Source organism: Lepisosteus oculatus, chromosome 12 (assembly GCF_040954835.1).
Source record: "Lepisosteus oculatus isolate fLepOcu1 chromosome 12, fLepOcu1.hap2, whole genome shotgun sequence".
Classification (NCBI taxonomy): Eukaryota; Metazoa; Chordata; class Actinopteri; order Semionotiformes; family Lepisosteidae; genus Lepisosteus; species Lepisosteus oculatus.
In genome coordinates, this window is record NC_090707.1 from 7625291 (window position 1) to 7649138 (window position 23848).

A 23848-nucleotide genomic window follows, 5' to 3' on the forward strand; every position below is an offset into this window, starting at 1 on the left:
CCGAGCCGGCGCCGAAATATGCCGAAGCCGTGACGGAGTTTACCGAACGGCGTCCCGAGCCCTTTCGGAAATGCACGGGCAGAAGGGAACGGTGTGAGCTGCGCATGTGCGAGGGTAAGCTTTATTTAGTTGGGAAGGGTGTTGCGCTTTCAGTGGTGCTGGTGAACGCTGTTTCGTTGTGTTTAGTGCGTGTGTTACATCTAACGTCGAAAGCTGGTCTTATATTACGTGAGCGAATAAATGCACGCTGTCGAGTAGGATTTGTTATGTATGTGTTAAGGAAGTTTAGGGATGAAGGTGAGGGTGCTGTTAGTCGCGTCTCGGCGCTCTCGACTCTTATTAAATCAGGTTGGATTCTGGACCAGCCAGCGAATACCGTTATTACAGAGTAACATACATATATATATTCCTGACACATAATTCTCGTCAAGGTTTCGAGGTTACAGTTTATCACCCAGGCTTCTGTATGTGTGAAAGGCAGCTGAACACGGGATCTTAGGGCCATGTTGACGGACAGTAAATTTAGTGTCGCAACTGCCAAGCTCTTGGTTTCTATCTCGGCACCACGGCACAATAACATGACGATGCAACTGTATACAACTTGTCCAAAAGCGGGGTTAGGGTCACACGACAGCGTGTGTTTCTTCACTGCCTCAGCGAGATGAAAGCGCAGCGTGTCTGCCTGCAGACCGTGCCGGGCAGTTCGGGATTCAATTCTACTTGATTTGTCATTATACTTCCACGGGTGCGTAGTACAGTGAAAAGTGTTTCTCAGTCTCTCCCGGGTGGGGTATATAAATAGAACAGCAGACAAGACAATAGACAGTAACACGATCACAATAACAGTGTCATCATCCCGAGAGACAGCGGGCTTCAGGGTTTGAAGGAGACTCGCGTCTTGTTTTCTTCAAAACCTGAACCAAGGTAGAAGTTAGACCTCATGGCCCCCGCCGAGGAGGGGCGTGTGCCCGGAGTTGCATGGCACGCGAAGCCAGGCCCCCAGTTTTCATTTCAGCGCGCGGTGTCTATATCGATATGTCAGGGATTCACGTTCTGACAGACAGTGCGCTGTACTGCACGGGAGCCGCCAGCAGCATTGAGAACTGTGCCGCTCGTGAATACGGGGATATGAACCCGTGGAACCTCCGAGGTTATTTGATTTGATGTTGAGATGGGAATGCTGCGGAGACGGGTCTCTCCTGAAGACACGGGGAGCCCAGTGTTGTGAAGGCAAGAGTGCCACCTAGTGGCCTTCAGCGCCATCAGTACCCGGCCTGTCCGCTCCCTTAACTGGTGTTCATTACCAATTGTTGCCATGGGTGTGTTGAAAGATTTGAAAACCAGAATGAGGTGATTTGATTATCTTTAATTGGGAATAGGGAGGTTAAAAAGTAAACATGGTTCAAAATTATTAACTATCTTGACAGTGTCAGTGATGTTAATAACAGTAATTCTGTGTATTTGCAGTATATAGTACTTTTCATTCCAAGTGATCTCAAGAGTGCTTTACATCTAGTAGTGTACCCATTTCACCCACCACTGAAGTGTATCCCCACCTGGGAGACACAGCAGCCAGTCTGCAACAGTATCCCCACCTGGGAGACACAGCAGCCAGTCTGCACCAGTATTCCCACCTGGGAGACACACAGCAGCCAGTCTGCACCAGTATTCCCACCTGGGAGACACACAGCAGCCAGTCTGTACCAGTATTCCCACCTGGGAGACACACAGCAGCCAGTCTGTACCAGTATTCCCACCTGGGAGACACAGCAGCCAGTCTGCACCAGTATCCCCACCTGGGAGACACACAGCAGCCAGTCTGCACCAGTAGCCCCACCTGGGAGACACACAGCAGCCAGTCTGCACCAGTAGCCCCACCTGGGAGACACAGCAGCCAGTCTGCACCAGTATTCCCACCTGGGAGACACACAGCAGCCAGTCTGTACCAGTATCCCCACCTGGGAGACACACAACGCTGGAGTTACTGTATCAGCAGGTCAGAGGGAGAGGGAAACTGCTTCACCAGGTGAATTAACCTTTGGATGACCCGACTGTACAAGCCCAGTGTGGAATTTAACCCTATTAACACTGGGGTTAATAACCTTGTTCTTGCTAACAGCCCAGGGGATCTCTAATGACCCAAGTCATGAGGACCTCAGATTAAGGTTCCATCTGACAGACAGCACCTCCTACAGTGCAGTGTTTCCAGACACCATACTAGGATATTTATACAGGGACATTGTGATCTGGGGGAAAGGGTGAAATACTGGTGCAGCGGTTAGGTTTGCACTCCTGCCCCTGGCGTGAGTATGTGTGCCCTGCACTGGATTGGTGTCCTGTCCGGGGTGTATCCAGACTGGAGCCCGTTGCTTGCTGGGATAGGCTCTGGCTCCCCCTTATCCCTGTATTGAATAAAGCCGTTAAAAATGAATGTATGGAAAGATAATCCAGAGGGAAGAACACCACCTAGAGTCCCACCATTTATAACAGTATCCCCAGTATCCCCAGAGGTTTCCCATCCCGGTTCTGACCGGGCTCAGCTTCGCTTGGCTTCTGAGTTCAGGCAAGATCGGGTTACCGGGTTATGAAACTGCTCCCTAACGTACAGCGGTCATCTTCTAACTCAAAGATGACACGAGGGCGTTAGGACCATGTAGGATACTGTGTACAATTTCAGTCACGGCAGTATAAAACAATATTGCAGCCCTGGAGTCCATCCAGAAAAGAGCAACCTGATACATTCCAGGGATTAAACCAAGGTCCTGCATAAACAGGCTGAGGGAATTTATCCCTTGTTGTTCAAAATCCCCAAAGTCAGTGACAAAGTCAACCCAGCCAATTTCTTTGGCATGAAAAGCACAACACAAACCAGGGGGCCATAGTGGAAACTACGGGGTGGTGCATTTAAAACTGAGAACAGGAGGCACTTCTTTACCCAAAGAGTGGTGGGAGTGTGGAACAAGCCGCCCATCCATGTTCAATGCCGATGCCCCGGCTTCTTTCCAGGGGAGAGTGAGATCCTTCGATCAATTAGCCGCTAACCGCCAAACATTCTGGATGGGCCAGATGACCTCTACTTGTTTGTAACCTTTTCTTACATTCTTATGACGGTCTGGTCCAGTGGAAGAGCGCCTCCTACTGGCCCACCAGCATCTTGCAGCAATTATATGGAGCAATAAAGGAGTTAAGAGAGAAGGCAGTAATCTGGAAAGTCAGAGATGTCAGAGTGTTCATATCTGTTTGGAAACACAAAAGCACAATTTATTTATTTTTTATTTATTTTGTTTTATAACTATTCTGATGTCTGTTTTGCTTGTCTTGGGCTGGACTGCTGTAACACATCAATTTCCCTATGGGATTAATAAAGTATTATCTATCTTATCTATCTCTGCATTTTGTCAGCAGCATGTTGGATCTGGCCTGGTGTGTGGTCCTGTGTATCACTGCAGTGTAGCCTTTATCACAGTCTTCATCGGGTCAATTAGGACAGATCGCACTGGAGGGAGCAGCCAGTCATCAGCAATCACTAACAGCACTCTTGTACTGACTGGTTAGGTCACTTATGGCCAACCAGGAAACAGGTATTTCATCAGCAGCTTGTTTCTCATCCCTGGACTTTAACAACGGTAGTGTCACCTGCCATATCACCCTGCAACTCGCACCTGGCAGCCCACTGAAGCTCAGCAGTGTGAGCCTGGTCAGTACCTGGATGGGAGACTCCTGGATGGGAGGTTTGAGTTGCTGATTGAAGAGATGTTAGTGGGACCAGCAGGGGGCGCTCATGCTGCTGTCTGTGTGGGTCCTAATGCTCCAGTATAGTGATGGGGACACTATACTGTAAAAAAGGTGCTGTTTTTCAGATGAGATGTAAAACCGAGGTCCTGACTCTCTGTGGTCATTAAAAACCCCGGGGTGTTTCTCGAAAAGAGTAGAGGTGTTCGCCCTGGCGTCCTGGCCACATTCCCCCCTGGCCTTTACCAATCATGGCCTCCTAATAATCCCTATCTCTGGACTGACTTCATCACTCTGTTCTCCTCCCCACTGAGAGCTGGTGTATGGGGAGAGTACTGGTGAACTATGGCTGCTGTCGCATCATCCAAGTGGGGAGTCACACTGGTGGTGGTGGAGGGGATCCCCATTACCTGTAAAACGCTTTGAGTTGAGTGCCCAGGACAGTGCTATATAAGTGTAAGGAATTATTATTATTATTGACAACAACAAAACCGGCCGGACTGGTGTATGTTATTGGCCCCCTTCCCGCTCATTCTGGATTAAAAAAGAAACCAAAAAAACGTTTGGCCAGCAGATGGCAGCATGAACTCACGTTCTGTCTGCTTGGACTGCAAGGGCCGTTCCTGTCTGAACCGGGTGAGAGGTTCCCCAGAGCACAAACACGTGGCTGCTGGCCTGCACTGGCTGGATAAAGGACCTGTGTGACTGCAGCCCTCTCATGTGTGGAAGCCCTGAAGCTTCATTCTCGCCTGAGACTTCATTTTTGTTTTGTTTTGTTTTTTATTTTTATTTTTTTTCGTCTGCGACTTCATGACACTGCTGTTTTCAACACGTACTGTAAGCTGTGTGAAACAAGCCTCAGTCTAGTCCAGTCCTCTAGGCAACATTGTCGTGTTTTAAATAGAACCAGTGAAGTCCTGGCAGACAAACGGGCACAGTTTGCCCACTGAGGCAACGATGAGATGAGGGCTGGAACGAAAGAGAGTCAACCTCGCGGACCGAGTTTGCTCACCGCTGCACAGCGAGATGAAGACACAATTTAACAGGCGGAGCGAGGGGGGGGGGGGGGGGGGTTGTGTCGGAGGAGCCCCCACGTGTCAGCGCTGTGATGTGCGCGGCGCTGCCCGGGTTCGGGACACCAGAGGCAGGAGCAGTCACTCAGTTAAGGACAGCAGTCTCCGTGCCCGCAGTGAAGCTGCACACTGCCCTCTTGTGTCCTGAGTGTTCCTTCCTGCGCTGACTCGTGGGGGGGGGCAGCATCAGTGTCCTTTGTCTGGTAGGAAGACTCTGCAAGGAAGGCTGAGATAAAGCACATGGCCTTGAAGCTCTGTGCTGCCTGTGTCAGACACAGTCCTTGCTGCCTGACTGACAGGATTGCTTCCCTGACCCCAGACGAGCCGGCAGCACCTGTGCTCCCTCACTCTCCCATGATCTCCTCTTTCAGACTTCGCAGCGGACGCTGTTAGACACACATCTTGCATAAGCCGGCATTTTACAGGGAGTGCCCGAGACCAGGGGTCTGTACACACCAGACGTGTGGATCTATCACCACAATTTGTTTCCCCCTTTCTAATTAAGTGAGGTTTTGGAGGGGCGTGGAATTTCAGTGCATCGATTTTGTTGAGCTCCGTGGATGCATTTTCTCTTTGCTTGAGTGTTTTTTTTTTTCAGTCTGTGCCAGGCACTTAAAGACACTGCACTAGACCTTTCATTACAAGCCACTGGAAAGACCGATGCCAACTGCAATTTTTTTTTTTTAATCTACACAATCTTTATTGAGACTGCAAACTGAGTCTTCAAATGTCGGCCTTTTAAAAAAGAAAAAGCAAAAAAAAACAGCACACAGATAGGTGGGAGATACACGAACAATGAACTGAATGCTCCAAGGTCTCGGCTTCTATTTTTACCGCCCGAAACTGGAGAAGCTGACATGGAAACAGGAGCGTGTATAATACATTCCCCTACAGGGAGCGACGCAGGAGTCTGCCGAGGGCATTCGCAGAGATCCCCGCAGAAGAACAGCACCGCAGCACGAACTCTTCCAAAATGAAGTCATGTCTCAGCAATGAGAAGACAGGGGGTGGGGGCTTCTACCGTATGTGGGACGGCCCTACTCTACCATATGTGGGACAGGAAGACAATGGGTTCTAATTTTAACTGCAGCAGGAACCTGCCCTGATTGGGGGAGGACAAAGGCAGACCTGGGTGTTCTCTCAGCCTGTCTTTGCAGATCCGTCAGCTCCAGGCAGACACGGGGATGGGGGGTCTGCCTGTAGCCCGGCACCGTCCGCGTGACGGGAGTGGAAAATGCAGTAGCTGCCGGTGCCTGGAGCCCGTCGGACAGGAGCCTGGCAGGTGCTGTGATTCAGGAGAGGAGATACTATGGAGGCAGCGGCACTGTGGGAAAGGCCAGAGGGGTTAGGGGTTCAAACGGGAGACAGGGTGCTATCTTACAGGGTGTAACCTCTAACTGGGTGGAAGTGAGTAGTGGGCTCTTCCTACATCTACCTCAGCCACCTGGACTCTGGCATCGTTAGCACAAGCAGTCACATCTGACGATGATACCAACACGGGGAGAGTGTCAGGGAGCTACACAGAGACGTAGCTGTAGGCATGGTCTGGGCTGACACCCGGCGAATGAAATTCAACGTTTAAGCCCTTGCCTGTGGCAGGAACACACACTGTACAGCTCGCATGGGTACTTCTGCTTTGCAGGAATTCTACACAAAAGACATCCAGGTGCTGATGAAGGTGGAATCAATACAAAAGCAAGTTGAACACGTGGATCCATAGGAAAAAGTGTGGAATTCAAGTTCAGGCAGGATGCCCTAGTCAGACACAGTACATCCATTTTCTAAACGCATTATTGAATAAAAGGTCAAGGGGTGGCCAGAGCCTATCCTGGCAAGCAACAGGCACACGCCAGGAGATACCCAGTCCATCACAAGACAGACACAAACACAGGCACATACACTCACAGCTGGGCCAGATCACAACTACCAATACAGCTTTGGGCTGTGGGAGGAAACCCATGCAAACACAGGGCAATCATACAAACTCCACACATACAGCACCCCAGGAACTGAGCCCAGGGCCCCAGCAATCCTGACCAGAGGGCCACTGTTCTGCCCTTAGTAAGATCCAGTATCGTCTAAAAGACTGTGTTCAGTCTCAGTCGTCACACCAGCTTTAAAAGGAGTTCAAAGAAGAGCAACAAGACTGATGGTTCCTGGTCTCAGGGGACTGTTGTAAATGCACGGGCAGAGAGTGGTTAATATCTTTGGTCTAGAGCAGAGTAGCTTTGATCCAAGTATCCTGAGAGGCACTGTATACCCAGTAGACTGTTTCACTGTTTCATGTTGAGTGAAACAAGGACATGGTGTCACACTTGGAAACTTTAGGGGAGTTAATTTAGGACAGGGAGTGGGGAGCACTTATTTATTCTAAGACTGGGGGGATGTTTGGATTTGGCTTCTCCACCGAATTTATGATTCTCGGCCAATTTGGTTGGGGGCGAGACTCTGGGCATCTTTAAGACATATCATTCTGGATGATATTTTAGATTCACTCAGCTACTAAACTACCAAACAAGCAAGTTGGGCCAAAGAGCCCCCTCTCGCCGGTAGACTTTTCTGATGCTCTTGTGATTCACTGTGTGCTGTTAGAACTGACCGCCCTGGGATCGGACAAGCCAGCAGCTTGGAATCGATCCCCACTGTGTTTAGCACTCCCTGACGTTCATAATCAGCAAACTCTTTGCTTAAAGTCAAGCAGTTTAGGAACATTCTTTTATACAGGTGCTTTACTCAGCTTTTATTCTCGATTTATCTTTAAAATCACTCTACTTGCTTCCCTGTGCCAAACAAAGTAGCTGAGAACACGAACACGGGTCAAAGTTCAAGCAGTATTTCTAGCGCTTGTTGCCTGCTGCAGTCTCTCAGCGCTCAGTGGAAATCAGTGCAACACGTTCCTGGGCGCAGGTATCAGCAGCTGTCTGGATAAGCGATTCCAGCTGCTGTGTTTCTCAGGGAGGTTAATATTAGTGTTATCAGCCATGTGTGTTTCTCAGCTGTCATCGTCGGCAAGCCTGTTTCTTCTCCTTAAAACATGGCCTAAGAGAACTGATCGTTCAATTGATTGATTGGCATTAGTCCCGGACACATGCTCGATACTGTGTCAATATTGTTTCAGCTCTTCCATACGAGAGTGATTTAGGATGGGGGCTTGCTCTAATGGTTTCTCGTTCTCTCGCAGACGTCAGGCTCCAGCGGTAACCCATCTGGGCGTGGAGCTGTGGTCAGTCGGACTGCTCGGTCCGCCGGCAGGGGCAGCTCAGAAGCACTGAGACGGTCCCTCACTCCTCCCTGCCTGCCAGCTCTGGCTGCAGCAGTGTGTCTCGGCGCTGTCGGATGGGACAGATAAGCCCGAGAGAGGGGCGATCCATTTCCAGCCGCCGGGCTGCACAGACACAGCTGCTCCAGCGATAGTGTCAGTCATCCGCCGTGGACGGGACGCCAAAGATTGGAAACACGCTCGTGTTTCTTCGTTACTGGCACCCCGAGATGTGGCCTGACTTATTGTCAGCGCTGCCAGCACTGTCAGTCCACTGCCCACATTGCCCTCTCGCATTGGCTTCGGTTCAGCGCAGGAGCCCAGCGACCACTGATCACCGCTGACTGAGCAAACGGGCAGCGAAAATTCACAGTCGATCTCCAGACTGGCCGCGCCGCCTCTGCAGCAGAACTGGGCGTGGGAGATACAGAGGTGACGGGCCATGACAGGCTGTGCACAGGGGAGTCCCACCAGCACCGAACCTGGAACACGATGGCGAGCGCAGAAGCGATCCTCTCAGCCCGCGAATGGAGTGGGGAGAACCATGAGACACCACAGGAGGACAAGCTGGGGAAGAGCGCCCCCTACTGGTCCACAAGCGCCACCGTCGGGACCGGCCCCGCCGCTGTGGGGTTTGCCCTCTCCCCTGCGATCTGGTACCCCCCTGCTAGTGCCCACGAAGGCCCGTCCACAGGAGAAACAGCAGAGGAGTCAGCAAAGGAGTCGGTTCACCCGCTGGCCATCGTTTTTGACTCTTGAGAAAATGTTTTTCGCCTGTCGCGAGAGATTTGAGCGCGGCTGCCGGCCTGTGGATGTGAACTGGGAAATGTCTTGAGTGTGTGGGACTTGGGGCCTGGGCGCGGTGTCAGTTGCTGGAATTCGCAGGACTTCAGCAGAACACTGTAGGAAGACATTCAAATCAAGTCATGGGGGCAGTGTGAAGGACAAGATGCAGCTGTATGTGAGCCAGCAGAGCAGATCCGCGTTCCCTCCTGTCTTGACCTTCCGTTTTCACTGTATCCTCCGGAGAAACGGACCCTCCCAGCAGCCGTGAGCGGCCGCCGCCGTCCCAGAGCTGCAGGAGCAGCGTTTCTGCCTCGGGGGCACACGCTGACACTACGGCAGGCCAGCGGGGGGTGACCTCTCCGTCCCCGAGCCCGGAGCAGCTGGGCTGGCTCTCCCCTCGCCTCTCGGGGCGGGTGTCGTGTGGAGTCGGCGAGGGAGTGCAGACCGGGGGTGGTGCAGGAGCCAGGAAGAAAGCTCTTCTCAACATCCACCAGCACACTTTTTACAAACACAGAGCAGCCCAAAAAGAGAGAAAAAAAAACTATTCCCCAGTTAGACATGAAAGAAATTACCACGCAATTAGGTTCTTATTTCTTAAACGCATGCATCCACGAGGAGTCTTTTTGTTTTTGCATATCTTGGCCGTGCTGTGAGAGCTGTGAGCCCACCCCTTAGACTCCAGGTGAATGAACGAGCCCATTAGGAAACCAATTAGGCTTGTTTGCATCTTCAGGCAGTTGGCACAAGATCACCAGTCACTGCCTAATTACCTCACTGCCCGCGCTGTCTCAGAGGAGCTGGGCAGGCGGGGGATCGTTTTCTGATGACACATGGCGCAAAACCTGAGCTGTAGATATGAAGACGTCACACATATGGAATAGGCTCACATAGTGACTGGATGTGGCGGCGCACTGGAGGAGCAGAGCTGAAGCCTTGCTTTGATCAAAGGGAAGGCCTCTGTGTGACGCAAGACTCTCCGTTGTGGAGCCCGGGGCGAGAGGGGCAACGGGGCCCAGAGAGAGGCTGACACCACTGGAGGACAAGCTGGGGAAGAGCGCCCCCTACTGGTCCACAAGCGCCACCGTCGGGACCGGCCCCGCCGCTGTGGGGTTTGCCCTCTCCCCTGCGATCTGCCCGGCTCTGTGCTCAAGGCAGCTGGGGAAGGGGGGTGTGTCTGTGTGTGAATTGAGCGCAGAGGGTATATTGCGCGCTGTCTCACCGCCTGCTGCCTCGTCGGGAAGCGTGTGCTGCTCCGCTCACCGCAGGGCTCTGGTGCCAGGGCTGGAGCGCCACTCCGGCTCCCAGGTCTCTGCAGTTTCTCCAGCTTTGTGCCCACGGCCTCCAGGCCTCTTATTTCTTCGCATTCCTTCATTCCTTCATTCCTTCATTCCTTCCTCCTTCTCTTTTCTCTGTTAGATGAGCAACAGCGGCCTGCTCGAAGTCCCAGCCGCACGCGAGACGACGAAGCCGGGCAGGGCGGCCGTCTCGCTGTCACCCCACATCTCCGAAGAAGCTGCAGAAGGGAGGAAGCCGGGCGGGGTGTTTCTCAGATTTTCCCGGTGCGGCCCGGGTTCCTGGGAATGTGCAGGAGCGAATGGGAACTTTGAGTCAGAGTGAGTCACGGCGACAGGGGCAGCTGGAAAGTGTGGAGGGAGAGAGAGAGAGAAAGAGAGAGGAAACCAGCTCCCTCGCAGCTGCCAGAGCGGAGGCTGCAGGCAGGAACGCTCAGATGGTGTGCTTTTACGGGCGTAAACAAACGCAGCTCCGCCGCATGTCAGCGTGTGCCTACATGAAACACATCACTGTGAGGCAAACAGCCTTTCGCCTGGGCACCTGCACCTGCCGGTACCCTAAAAGCTGACAACAGCAGAGAACACCTCTGTACGCCAAGGGGGGCGGGAGTGGGGAACAAGCCATCCAGCCATGATGCCAAAACTGATACCCTGGCGGATCTGGATAGGATCCTCACTAACATTCGTCACTAACAACCAAAGTCAGAAGCAGCAGATACTGGTTGAAGTAGTCCAGGTGCGTCAGCATGCGTAGGCTGCAAAGGAACAAGTCAAAGGTTTATTCCATGCTGAAAAGAGAAGAAAGAAAACAACGTTTCGGCCGTAGAGCCTTCTTCAGGTGTCTTCAGCATGGAATAAACCTATTACTTGTTCCTTCAGTAGCAGATACTGCTATGCTTGTGTCTGCTCTGCTACGTATATTACTATGCAAGACTTTAAAAATGTCATTATCTGCCCTACACCTATTGACTGTTGGTATTGACATATGTAGCGGAGCACGAAAGCCACAGGAAAGCAGGTTAGACTAGATTAAAAGATGGGGAAAAGCATTGTGAAGGCGTGACACGTACGAGCCTGTGGATTTACTCTCAGTACGCCTGATCCGTTGATCCCTCTCGCTGTGGAGTGCGCCAGTAGTGACAGAGACTGTCGTGTCTCTGCAGGATGTCTGGGGGAGGAGAGGGGGGGTCCACACTGTGCACTTGGACCCCTGGTTCTCCACACCTGGGGGTTTGTTGACTGGAGGTCCAGAGGAGAGGAACCTGTGATTCATAACACACCTGCGCCAGAACATGCTGTGTGCTGCTCATGGCCTCCCCCCGAACAATAGGCAGGCCTTGAGAGGGAGGAAACCGTGGTGCTGTTTCACTAGGAACTTCCTCTTCCTCCCAGCTCATGGCCTGGTAAGGGGGGGGAGGCAGGATGAGGCACAGGATGGCTGGAGCTGGGATTTCTGTTTGTTTATGTGTATTTTTTTTTTTGCTGATGTGGTGGGTGATAAGTATTTTTACAGCTGTGGAGAGTGAAGAAGACGCTGGAGACTTGGAGTCTTGCACGGACCCCCAGCAAGGACCCCCAGCTGGCTGCCTGCATGTACAGCAATACCAGTCATGTTCTTCTGCACCAGATTGAGGTTAAAACAAGTGGATTCGCACGGACTGAGAGCATCCCACCGCTGCGGGATTGGATTGGCTGTGGCTGGTGCTTAAGGCGGCCAGGACTGTAACTTTTCCACACGCAAGAAAAGCAAACAGTTTTATTATTTAAAATGCTGCTCAGTTATATTCCAGTTATATGTCTGGAAATTGACTTGGACAGTCTCAGATTTTCTCCTTGGCTCCGTTGGCTGTATTTTTTGGGTTACTGTGATGCTGTATGGCGTGGCGCGGAAGCACTTTCTTCTACGTAGACGCTAGAGACTTGGAGTCTTGCACGGACCCCCAGCAAGGACCCCCAGCTGGCTGCCTGCATGTACAGCAATACCAGTCATGTTCTTCTGCACCAGATTGAGGTTAAAACAAGTGGATTCGCACGGACTGAGAGCATCCCACCGCTGCGGGATTGGATTGGCTGTGGCTGGTGCTTAAGGCGGCCAGGACTGTAACTTTTCCACACGCAAGAAAAGCAAACTTGCAGACATGGAGTTTCGTGCATGACGAAAGCCATCATGAGGCTCTCGCCTGCCAGCCTCCATTCTGCAAGATCTGAGGCACAGACCATTAACGATCTGCTTCAGGTTCCACACATGGGCTTAAAAGTATGTGCGCTTTCCCTGTGAGCCTGCAGGAAATTGAAGATGTGCTCAGCTGATGTCATCGAAGATTGCTGGAGGGCCGAGGGAGGATACAGATGGAGGCAGAGGGGGCAGGATGTGTGTGTGTCATGTGTGGGATCACCCCCCCCCCCCGCTTGCTTTCCAGATATCCCACCACCCCCAGCAGCATCAGCTCACGGCTCCTGTCCAATCACTGCCCGTGGGGTGACGGGACACAGGCTGCAAGATAAGGAAAAACAGCCCTTCGTTTAAACCACACTCGCGTCCGTAAGAGTCATGTGCAAGGAATCTTCCTCCACGAGCTCCTAGAGACGCCTGCGGTTTCTTGCCTCTGTTTTGAACATGATCCCATAGGTATGAGCTCACTGGAAAAAAAGTTACCAGGAATTTCTGCACAGCCTTGCTGGAGGATGCACCAGAGGCAGTGATTTGTTTTCACGCTTTCCTAAGGGAGTGCAGACGGAGTTTTCCCATAGAAACTCCGCTAATCAATTTTGCTCCCCCCATCTCCCTCATTTTCCTTTGCATGTTCCATTTCCTTACTGTGCAGGAAAATGTGACCATGCATTACGGCTTCTCCACATTCCGTTTCTAACAGGGTAGTGTTTCACAGTAATTATAAGCTTTCGCTGCAGTGACTCGCAGTGTTAGGACATTCAGCTCATCGAGCCCATTTGAGTGTTAGTCAACAACTGATACAGGTTTTGGGTTCGGTCAGCATGGCTGGATAGTCTGTTCCATACTCCTATAACCCTTTTTGTAAAGGTATGCCTACTGTTCACAGATTTACATGCATCCCCATGCCATTTCATTTTTGTTTTTTTAGCAGTCTAGTGTGGTAGGACGGCACAAAACATTTCCACCCTTTAGTTTCATTGATACAGTGCTCCGGAAACATCAGGACAGAAAAGCACAAAATAATCTGTGTTGTGTTTTTGGCCAGTCCCATACGTAAATATGGAAGCCTATTAGCAGCACGGAGGGAAAAAAATCTGCTTCCATACGTCCATTTGATTATAGCAGAACAAGGTCTACTATATGAGGTCTGCTTAGTTAATTCAGGTGATTTTGAGAACTGGGACACAGCAAGGTGCAGAGTATACAAGTCAGTTTTCTGTTTCCTGTCCCTCTCTGTGAGAAATTGAGCATCTTTGTGTTATCATTTAGATGCTCTGTTACAGCCGCTTTGAGTTCTTGCCTGTTCTAGGGGTGTTCTTCCTTCAGTATTTTACAGGTATGTTATTTGCAATCTATGTACTGGCTTTGTTACTCTGTTCTCCTCCTCACTGATAACTGGTGTGTGGGGAGTGTACTGGTGCACTCTGGCTGCTGTCACATCATCCAGGTGGGGTGTCACACTGGTGGGGGTGGAGGGGATCCCCATTACCTGTAAAGCGCTTTGAGTGGAGTGTCCAGAGAGGCGCTTTATGAGTGTAAGGAATGATTATGATTATGATTATTATTTAAAATGCTGCTCAGTTATATTTATGTCTGGAAATTGACTTGGACAGTCTCAGATTTTCTCCTTGGCTCCGTTGGCTGTATGTTTTGGGTTACTGTGATGCTGTATGGCGTGGCGCGGAAGCACTTTCTTCTACGTAGGCAGACAAAACGTTTCTGTTCACTTCAGAACTCACCCTGCTGCAGCTGTCATCGGTTACATCGACGAGGGAGTTGGTTCCAGAGGGCGGCCGGGCCGGTTTTGCCTCGGTGGTCTCAGGGACACTGCGGGGCTCTGTACTGGCCTCGGAGGGCCCTGTATTTCTATAGTAAAGAGCCTGAAAAGACCTCATCTTGCAGACTCTCCTGCTGGGTGGCCCATGCCTGAACACTGACCTCGCAGCAGCACCTGGTCTGAAACTCAGGGCCTTCAGCGGACACACACAGTGTTTCGTGTCTTAGAAGCCCTGTGCATTTTTTTTAGCCTGAGTTTCCACGTGGGAAATGTCTAATCTGCTTTTGTGTCTCAACGCTCTCCTGGCCTAGAGCTCCCAGGCCTCATTTCCTGCGATTCTTCGACAGAGCAGGGAAGGAAACACACCAGGAGGGGGGGGGGGCAGGCCTGTTAGTCAGGATCTTCCAGGGGAGATGGGATGATGGGGGGGGGGTGACACACTTCCCTTCAAGCCCTGCTGCAGGGCCGAGGACACAGGGCCTTCCTGTCTCCTGTCCTGCCCCCCCCCCAGCCACCCACAAGCGACCATCTGCCTCTCCCAGGCCCCCCCAGCACTGCCTAGTGCGGATATTTCCCCTGGTGACTTCCTTTGTCTGCAACTCAATTAGCCAGATTTTGTTTTTCAGCTTCCAAGCGTTTTCTATAAACGTTCTCATTAAAAACATTTGTGTTTTTAATGAGAAACAGGACGTCCATCCACATTTCCACTGGGCCACACTTGGTTGCTGTTCCACTTGGGTTTTAGGTCTTTGGATGAATCTTAATTGTTAGATTTCATTTCAGAACAGGCATGATTAGTTCGACATGGTTCTTGAGAAATGTGTGCCCGAGTTTGGGAGTTTTTAAAAGCAAGCAGAAGTCACTCTGAACTGTGGGATTCATGATTATTAATTAGCCATGATCCTTCACAACGTTAGAAATGATATGTACAGTATAAGACAGACATCAGTGTCCTTTATTAGTCATGAATGAGTAACCTGTCAGGATTAGCTCGTGAAAGAGATTTGGAGAGCTGATTTATTAGGCCACCTCTTTAAACATAATTACTCACTAATTAGCCATTCGTTATTTGATTACATCACTTCATCTGTTAGCCATGGTTTAAGAGTTTATAAACGGGCTGATAAGTCATTGACGAGTTAATAAAATTCCTAATTAACTGATGTTTAATAAAGACTGCTCCTGAGAGAGAGAGAGAGAGAGTTGGGTCGTAAGTATTCATGAGCTTCTCTAATTAGTAATAAATTGCGTTTCTAACAATGCATCCTCATGATAAATCCCCAGTGATGCAGAAACCCAGGGAAGGGGCTGCATGTTCAGAGGACTGATGTGCGCCTTCTCGTGCTCTGCGCAGAGGCAGAGAGGCTGCAGCTCCTCAGACAGCTCTGCTCCTCTGTTCTGCACTTAAGTGGTCGGTGGATGCTGGTATGGAAAGTGCTTTGGAATAAAAAAATGCTGTAGAAATGCAAGGAATTAAATATGTAACAATAGGCAGGGGGAACAAACTATTTACGAATGTTAGGTGCTGTTAATCTCTTTTATCATTCGAAAATCTGTATGGGACATTTGCAATTTTCTCCCCTGATACCATAGATGGACCTTTCTGTGCTATGGTTTCTCATGGTTTGGATTGTTCTGTATAGGTTTTGCACTGTTCACCGAACTGCTACACTGCTTTTACTGCGGGAAAGTAAAGTGTGGGTCTGTACTCCAGGCAGTGATTCCTTGGGGACTCTGACGGGTCTCGGTAGGCTTTACTTCCATGAGAAAAGAGCACTCAGATTTGATTTCCAAGTCACACTGCTTTCATCCTCTATTAGAGACACTTAACCATTAGCCCACAATTATGTCAATAAGGCTTCTTGTAAGTGGTTTGTGCATGTGACCTCTTCAAAAAGGTTTTATAACTTCTTTGTGCAGCGTCTGCTGTTCTATTTTGTATTTCTTTTCCAGGCCGGCTCCGCTAAGGCGCTATAGGAGCTGCAGCTGTTGCAGGAGCTGCGGTCCGTGCCGTGTGCTTTTCGCTCGGCAGCGCTGCGCCACCCTGTGAGGGAGCCAACATGGACAGGCCCAGTTTCCAAGCACGCCTCTCACTAGCGTCTACGCATGCTGGAATGAAAAAATCTCCCTGCTTGAAAGCCATTTTCAGAAATTCTTTCAGCAACCTAGGAGCAAACACCAGAACTGAAAACACCCCCCCGTAAGCGCTCCCAGCAGTGTTGCAGCCCACCAATCCATCGCAGTGGACAGTGAGAGTACTGCACCCAGGAGCAGGCAGCAGGCACCCAGAAGGCACGGAGGCGCCGTCAACGTTCAACTGCCAGGGCTGTCCGGCACAGACAGCTCCCCGGCGGAGGGCTCCTGCCGCCCGCGTGCCCGGTGGCGGCTGCTTCTCCCTGGCATGAGAGAGCTGCAGTCACGGCGAGGCCGAGCAGCCCCTCCCGGCTCTCCTGTTCGTTTCAGGGCTCCTTCTCCGCCAGATCGGCTGGCCGCCGACTCGCCGGAGGCCCCGCCCTCGGAGGCGCTTGGCGTGGCTTTGAGAGCGCGCGGCCGTCACGCTGGTGCCCTCCTCCCTCACCGGGCTCCAGTGCAGCAGCAGGTGTCCAGCTCACAGGACCGGACGCGGAGTCCATTACCTCCGATCCCCGATAACAACGAGGGGGGCAGGTGCCAAGGCCTCCCCAGGTCAAAGATCAGGGAGGGAAAGGTTACGGGGAGCACAGCTGTTACAGACAGGACCTCCATTTCTAACAAGGGGGGTGATACCACCCCTCCCCAAATCAGAGCACTGTCTTCTCCTGTCTGGCTGGGATCTGCTTCGCTTGTTTAAGTGGGCCTATTCACTACCTTGACCTCAGCCTGAGAGAAGATTTATAGGCACCACGACTCCAGTTCAGCTAGTCTGCGTCACACGGCCGTGAAGAAATGCTAAACATGTCCCCACTGAGCCAGCACTTGGACAGAGGGAGCCCGCGGAGAGGAGGAGACGAGGAACTCGGGGACCCTGCGTGCAGCGCTCTGGGGTCCCTCAGCGCCACACCTGTGGGACCAGCAGGGGCCCCAGGGAAATAGGATGGCTCTGCGGACATTCGGCAGGGCGGCGGGTTTTTAATTCCACACGCGCTACACAAGGCTCGGTAACCCAGTTTCCCAGACGTCACCGGCTCTGGAGGCGAGTGCCAGGAAAAAGTGAAAAGCTGTCTGCTCGCCTTTGCGATAACAAGCTGGATTCCTGCACTCCCAGTCCTCCCCCGAGAATCCAGACAAATCATTTTAGCAGTCAAGAGCACGGGAGAGAAATTTTAATCCCAAGCCAAGCAGATTCTACCATTTATTACACATATTACATTCTTAAATAAAAAGGCTCCACAGAACAGTTCTTGCATAGATATCTTACAATACCAATTTAAAAAAGAATTATGAAACAGACCAGTAACAAAAATAAATTTTCTTCTTCCTTAATAAAGAACATTACCATACTAACATCATATAATACAAATAATATTTTTAAACACTTTGTACAGCCAAAAAAAAAAAAAAAAGAAATAAGAAAGTGTAGGTGACAGAAGTAAGCTCTGGCTAGGGGACGGGGTGTGAGCATGGGTGCAGGCATGGGGGAGGGGAGATAGGGGCCACTCTTCGCAAAGTCGTCACGTCTTCAATAATGAAAACAAAACCAGGTGCCGTCAAGACAGGTCTTTCTGACACACCTCCTGTGCATTACTAGCTAATTTCATGGAATCAACAGGAACCCTATTGCCACACAGTGGCTGGTCCTCTGACCGGGAAAAAAGAAGCACTTGTAGAAATGGCAAGCAGTTCTCCTGGAACTAAAACAGTTCAGGACTGAAGTCTGTAGAACGCTGACAGGTACCTGCCTGGTGCTCTCTCACAGACAAGTGTGCTGTGTCAAGCCCCGTCTCTCACAAAATAAAAAGAAAAAATACAAAAAAAAACAACCCCGAAACCAAAACAAAGCAAGGCCTGTAGGAAATGTACAATTACAGTTGTACGAGGGATTGAAAGCAGATTTCTGATTCCACACTCCCGTTCCCTGCGCCAGTGCTCTGTGTGGCTGGAGCCCAAGGCAGTGGCTGAACTCCTGGGCCCCTCTGCTCCACCAGGAGTCAAGTCCCAGCATGCTCTGAGCTTCCAGGCAGTTCAACTCCCAGGATGCACTGCTGTGAGACCCGGGAGGGGAGTCAGGGGAGGAAGGGTGAAATGGCGGACCCCCTGATTTTACACACTGACACACGGAATATGGACAAACACAGCAGCTACAAACACACTCAAAGATGCAATATCCAGGAGAGCCGCTGACCTGCACAGGCAAACTGTCCTAACCACTCCAATGTGCTTTGTATAGCGCCTTTCAGTTATCACCTCCAAGCTGATCCAAAGCCCAGAGACGTCCCAGGGGCTCTGGAGGTCAGATGGTTATCAGGGTCCTGCGGGGGTCAGGGTGGACAGTGCATCTTTGAGAATCAGAACATGTTAAGTGGCTATCTCACAGAGGAGTGCTCGAACTGATAGGCTAGGCTAGTAGTATACAGAGAGAGTGCGATTAATGGATTGAAATGTTATGCTGTGATTAAGAAGAGGAACATTTTATTTCACCACAACTCCTATAAGTCACTGAGGCCCCGAAGCCTGCTTTTTTTGGGGTGCTTTTTCCTTTTTTTCTATTTTTTTTTCCCGACGCGTGTTGTTTTTTGTGTTTTTGTTCCACGTCCAACCTGCATAGCGACAGGCAGCACGGACCTTATAAAGCTATATCCACTCCATCGGGTGTCAGGCTCCTTGCCCCTGGCGGCCACTCTACACCCCCGATCCTGCTCCCGAACAGGGCATGCCCCCCTCCTCCCCCCGCCAAGACGAGGAGACTGGGAAGGACAGAAAAGGGTCGGGAGGAAATGTCTGAGGGGATGCACAATCTTTGGGAGGGCGTTTGCAGTCCTGCGGTGGATCGTGCTGGGAGCGAGCGCAGGAAGGGCAGTAAGAGACCGCAGGGGGACTGACGTCCACTCGCACGAGGACCCATCCAGGCAGACCAGACCAGACCAGACCAGGCTGAGGCTGGCGGGCCTCCTCGCTTCGTTATTTTTTTTGGTTCGTTTCGAAGCACGTTCCCTTCTCGCCTCTTCGGTCAGCGTTATTTTGGTCGTCCCGTATCCACGCCTTTCCCTCTCGCTGGGTGAAACGGTCTCGGTTTCCAAACTGGGTTTTTTTTCTGCTCGCGTTGTTAGCATCAGAGTGGCGACGGTGCCGCCGAAGTCGTCCCACGACGGTCCCAACCCGGCAGCCTGGGCTCGCGCGGCCCACGCCAGTGTGGGACCCGAGACCCGCCCACCCCTCCAGGGCCACTAACCGATTCGGAACGGCTCATCTGTCCCGGCTGCTGAAGATCTAGCAAATAATCGGGGGGGGAACTGCTCGGAGAAAAGTGAAACGGTTTGAAACAGGTGGGAGTGGAAAAGTCCGGCTGATCAGCTCAGGTCTGAATCTGTGTTAAGGGACAGGACTGATCCCGGGCTCTTTCCTCACAGAACTGCTGCCAGTGTTAAACATCAGGTAGTCCAGAGGAGGGGAGTGTAGCATGGGGCCACTGTGGCCCCTGACAGCGCAGGCAGTGGGAAGGGAGGGGAGATGTCAACCAGCTGGCACCGACGGGTGGCAGTTCCCCTCACCCTAACTTTACATCTGCCCTTCTCTCCCCGCTATAAGATCCAACCACGCTGGGTTTGTGCAACATCACATAAATCTTTAAGCTGCTTGACGGCTATACGCAGTTGAAACAGGTCCACTCTGTTTTGGTGACTCCGTTCCTACCCCTTTCAAACAAGGGAGTGGCCTTAACGTGAGGAACTGAGTCCGAGGCGTGTCTGGGTGACTTCAAACTAACAATGTACGCCTGAAGATTGCAGCGCGCAGCAAGCTGGCGGGATTGTTTCTACTCATGGGAGAGAACACCACACAGGAAGTGACGCCAGAGCCCGGCAGACAGCAGGCTTCCAGCCATGCGCAGTCACGCAGAGTCCCGCGGGCAGAGGGGCGCCCGCCGATTGTACGAGAGCAGGAACAACATCCGAAAACCTCGCGAAATTTGGCTTGTTCGTTTTAATTTGTTTCGTTCTTTTAAAAGTTCCCGTTTTCACACATTACCCCTCCCGTCCCAAATCAAACGGAAAGACCCAACAGGTATAACCACCTCTTCACTGAACGATCGGTTTCTGTCGGTCTTTGAGAGAAACCGCTCCGCTGACGCGTCCTGACGAGCACGCGCGACGCTAATCTCCTCCCGCCGGGCTGTCAGTCCGCCTCGCGGAGTCCTGGGTTGCTTAGCAGCAGCAGTTTCCTGAGCCGGCCGGAGCGTCGTGCTGTGTCAACGACCCGTCCCGATTACCGGTGGGCGAGCAGGGCGACAACGACGACTCCCCTGCGGGCGGCGCGATCAGGAGGAGGGGAGATTCCCAGTTTCTTTCCTGGATCGGGAGTACAGGGTGGTGAACGCTAAGGCCGAGGACACCTGGAGACGGCAGTTAAACACGGGAGAGCAAATGGTGATGCCCTTATTTTTCCCGTGTGTTTCAGTCTGATGTGACGTAAACCGTTATTACAGAACAGCGGTAGCTAATCCTCTACCGTTAAAACACTTTACCGCAGAGCCACTCCCGGACACGGTCTGTCGCTCTGCCACGCAGTGTTTTACAGTTTTTGCGTGTGTGTTTTTTTTGCTGCTTTTCATAACGAAAAGCTGTGAGCAAAGAAAACGTTCTGTTCATGTCAGTTGGTGTGCGTGTGAGTGTATTTTTTTTGTTTGTTTTTTCCTTCGATTTTAAGAAAACACGGATGAAAACAGTCAGTGCGGACGATGGGATAAGAAGCGGGCGAGCTGTGCTGGAAGTAACATCAGAGTCCTGGGATCCTGGTAGCTCCTGCGATGGAGTTGGACCCCAAACCACAGTCACGTCTCACCACCCCCCCCCAGGAACTCCCCAAGGCTGTCCGGCAGGGATAATGGTCCCCCTGGGCTGTGTTGCTCCAGAACGGACCAAAAGGTTCCATTTGCCAAAGAGGATTTCAAGTTTTCTAGGTCGCAAATAAGAAGGCAAAGCCTTCTGGGATTAAGAGCTCTGCAGTTTGGATTGAAAGCACAGAACAGGCCTTTCCTTCCGTTTCAGGATTGACAAAGTCTTTCCGATCAAACCATTGTCCACTGTCCTTCTCCTCACAGTCAGTGCTTAGGAAGAAGCTACCGATTTTGCTTAGTGCACACGAGTCGTGTCCCCCCTGTGGCACGCGCAGCTGAACGCGCACATACACAAAGCAACCGTTCGGTGAGTTTTTAAGACGTTTCAGCTGAGAAACAACGTTTGTTTTTAAAAAAAGGCAAGAAAGTGTCGCTGCGTAGTCATCGGGCGCCTGCGAATCGGCAGGCATTAAGGTGGGCAGAGAAGAGCTGTCCCCCCCTCTTTGTGTAGTCATCCAAACAAACAGGACAGGCCCAGCTGCTGGCTGACCGCTGTCCCTGTCCAGCGATTCCTGGACGAGCTTCCGCCCCACGGCCAGAGATCAAGTGCGCCCTGCCTGGATCGTTTGGAACCTTCCCATTCTCCGAAAAAGGGGAGAGAAATTGCCCACTGAGCGAATCGATCTTCAACTCTCAAAGCAACCACGACCTCCACAGTGTCCCGGAGGCAGGCCGGTAGTTGGTGGGCATTGCAGAAGATTGTACTCTAGCCTCTCCAGATTCCGTGGCAACAGTAGCTCCAAAAAAAAAAAAAAGATATATGTACATATGAGGCATGACTGGATCAGCAGTTGTTTGGCAGTGTCTGACTCCCATCCCTGGCTAGGTAGGTAAGGCATGGCTAATCGCATATCTGCTACAAAGATGATGGACAGTCTTCAAAGTGTGCGTTTTGTTTTGTTTTTTTTTTAAAAAGAATTTTTCTCTCTCTTTTGTGTCGTACTCTCCCTCCCTGGTGGCGGCGAGCGCAGGACGGGCTGACTGAAAGCCGGGCTCTGATCGGCTCCGGCTCCCGAGCAGGACCGGACCGGCCGCGGGCCCTCAGATGTGCCGCTTCATGTGCAGGGCCAGGTGGTCCGACCGCGAGAAACACCTGAAAGACACGGAGAGGAAGAGGAGGTGGGGGGGGTTAGCACTCTTGCCTCCCAACAGAAGCCAACACCAACGAGGAGTGCTGGGAAGAGCACACGGCCGCCTGTCCTTTACCTGGGACACATCTCCTACAATAAACACCCCCAACACTGGCTGGGAAATCAACACAACACAGGGAATCCCAGTGGCCAGACAGTGCAGCTGGGATTCCCCTGTGTGCCTGTGTGTGTGTGTATCTGCATGTGTGTGTGCCTGTCTTAGTTTGACCTCTCAAACCTCCTGTCAAGGTTTTGGACATTGAGCATTCAGGCTGGACTGCTGACCAGTTGAGTGATCGAAATGAAGTAATACTTCATTAACTGGGACTAACAACCTTTGTCCACCTCCCTGCTAGAATATGAGTTAAACAGACATGGATATTTGTTATCGCTAATAATCATGAGCTTTGGACAGAAGCGGTTCAGAGCCACGTCCAGGAGACAGTGCAGCAGGCACTTCAAGTGTTGGAAGACTTGTGAGGGAGGGTCAAGGACAGACATACAGCCGTGCTCCTGGAGAAACCCCACTCTTGGCACAGTGAGGCTCTCACGCTCAAACTGGAAGAGCTGTATTAGCATCACTGATGATGTACAGTATTGCCAAAGCTATCAAAACCAGTAAACAGTAACAGGCATTTTGGACAATAAAATAATATTATCAGAGAGGCTCACTCTCTGCTCCTCAATCTGTTCTGAATCTGTCAGGTGTGGGGATTTGGGGATTTAGTTTGTTACTGAGCTATTGTGTCCTCCAGTGCAGCAGAAAGTGCACCTCTGTCTCTGTTTCTCACAGCTGGCAGTCTGTCCTCTCTCAGTCCAGGCGCAACACTTCAAGTGCCCTCATGGTCTATACCAGGAGGTAGTCAAATACCGGACACTCCAACTTGATCCAGGTAGTAATGTTTGATTACTTGGTTATTAACTGAGTTATTCATAAGAGAAAGTGGTGCCAACATACAGAGACCTTCAGCCTTGGAAGCTAGTGAAATCCAGCATCTTCGGGAATGTCATCCTGGAAGATCTGAACCTGGGTAGCGCTACAAAACCCACTCTGCTAACAGCAGGACCGCAAACCTCTCCCATGACCCTGTGCGAGAGAACAGGGCTGGGGTCTGTCTGCAGAACTGCCATCGCCTCGGCCGACAGCCAAATCGTGCAGAAAAATGGCGCCCCCCCCCCCCCAGTTCCCTCAATCTCTCTCCTCTCCTGCTCCCCCCCCGCCTGTGTCTGAGAGCGTACGGCGCCCAGCCCAGAGCAGGAGCGCAGCGGGACAGATGGCACCGCGAGCCACCGGCAGGGGCCTTCGCACCAGCTGGCTCTCAGCCGCAGGTCCGGGCGGCCAGCGGGACGCCCCGCAGTCGGGCAGCCTCGGGCCTGCGGGACACCGCTCGCGATTATCCGGGATTAACGCTGATGCAGTGGACGCGGCGGGGGGGGGTTGGTGGTGACACACTGTACCTCCTCTCCAAGGCTTTGAGAGGGTTCTCCTCCACTGTAACCCCCCGGGGAAGCTGGATAATGGAGGCAGAAGCCTGCAGCCATCCAGCCAGCGAGCTGCTCTGTCACTCTGTCTCCCGGACACCGTCTGTAGCTTCC

The 23848-nt window shown here is 51.7% G+C and overlaps 1 protein-coding gene and 1 long non-coding RNA gene across 2 annotated transcripts in view; one reads left to right on the forward strand and one right to left on the reverse strand.

Annotated features, from left to right (window-relative positions):
- Positions 1-23: 23 nt before the first annotated feature.
- Positions 24-22181, forward strand: LOC107078753 (uncharacterized). The gene is made up of 4 exons (XR_011191243.1): positions 24-114; positions 10267-10463; positions 16046-21948; positions 22094-22181. It is a non-coding gene; the product is annotated as an uncharacterized lncRNA (long non-coding RNA).
- Positions 22012-23848, reverse strand: part of klf7b (Kruppel like factor 7b) — a 35175-nt gene continuing 33338 nt past the window's right edge. Inside the window, exon 4 of the mRNA XM_069196440.1 lies at positions 22012-22215. Within this exon, the coding sequence (XP_069052541.1) occupies positions 22164-22215 (52 nt within the window). The 3' untranslated portion in view covers positions 22012-22163. The remainder of the gene's footprint in view (positions 22216-23848) is intronic.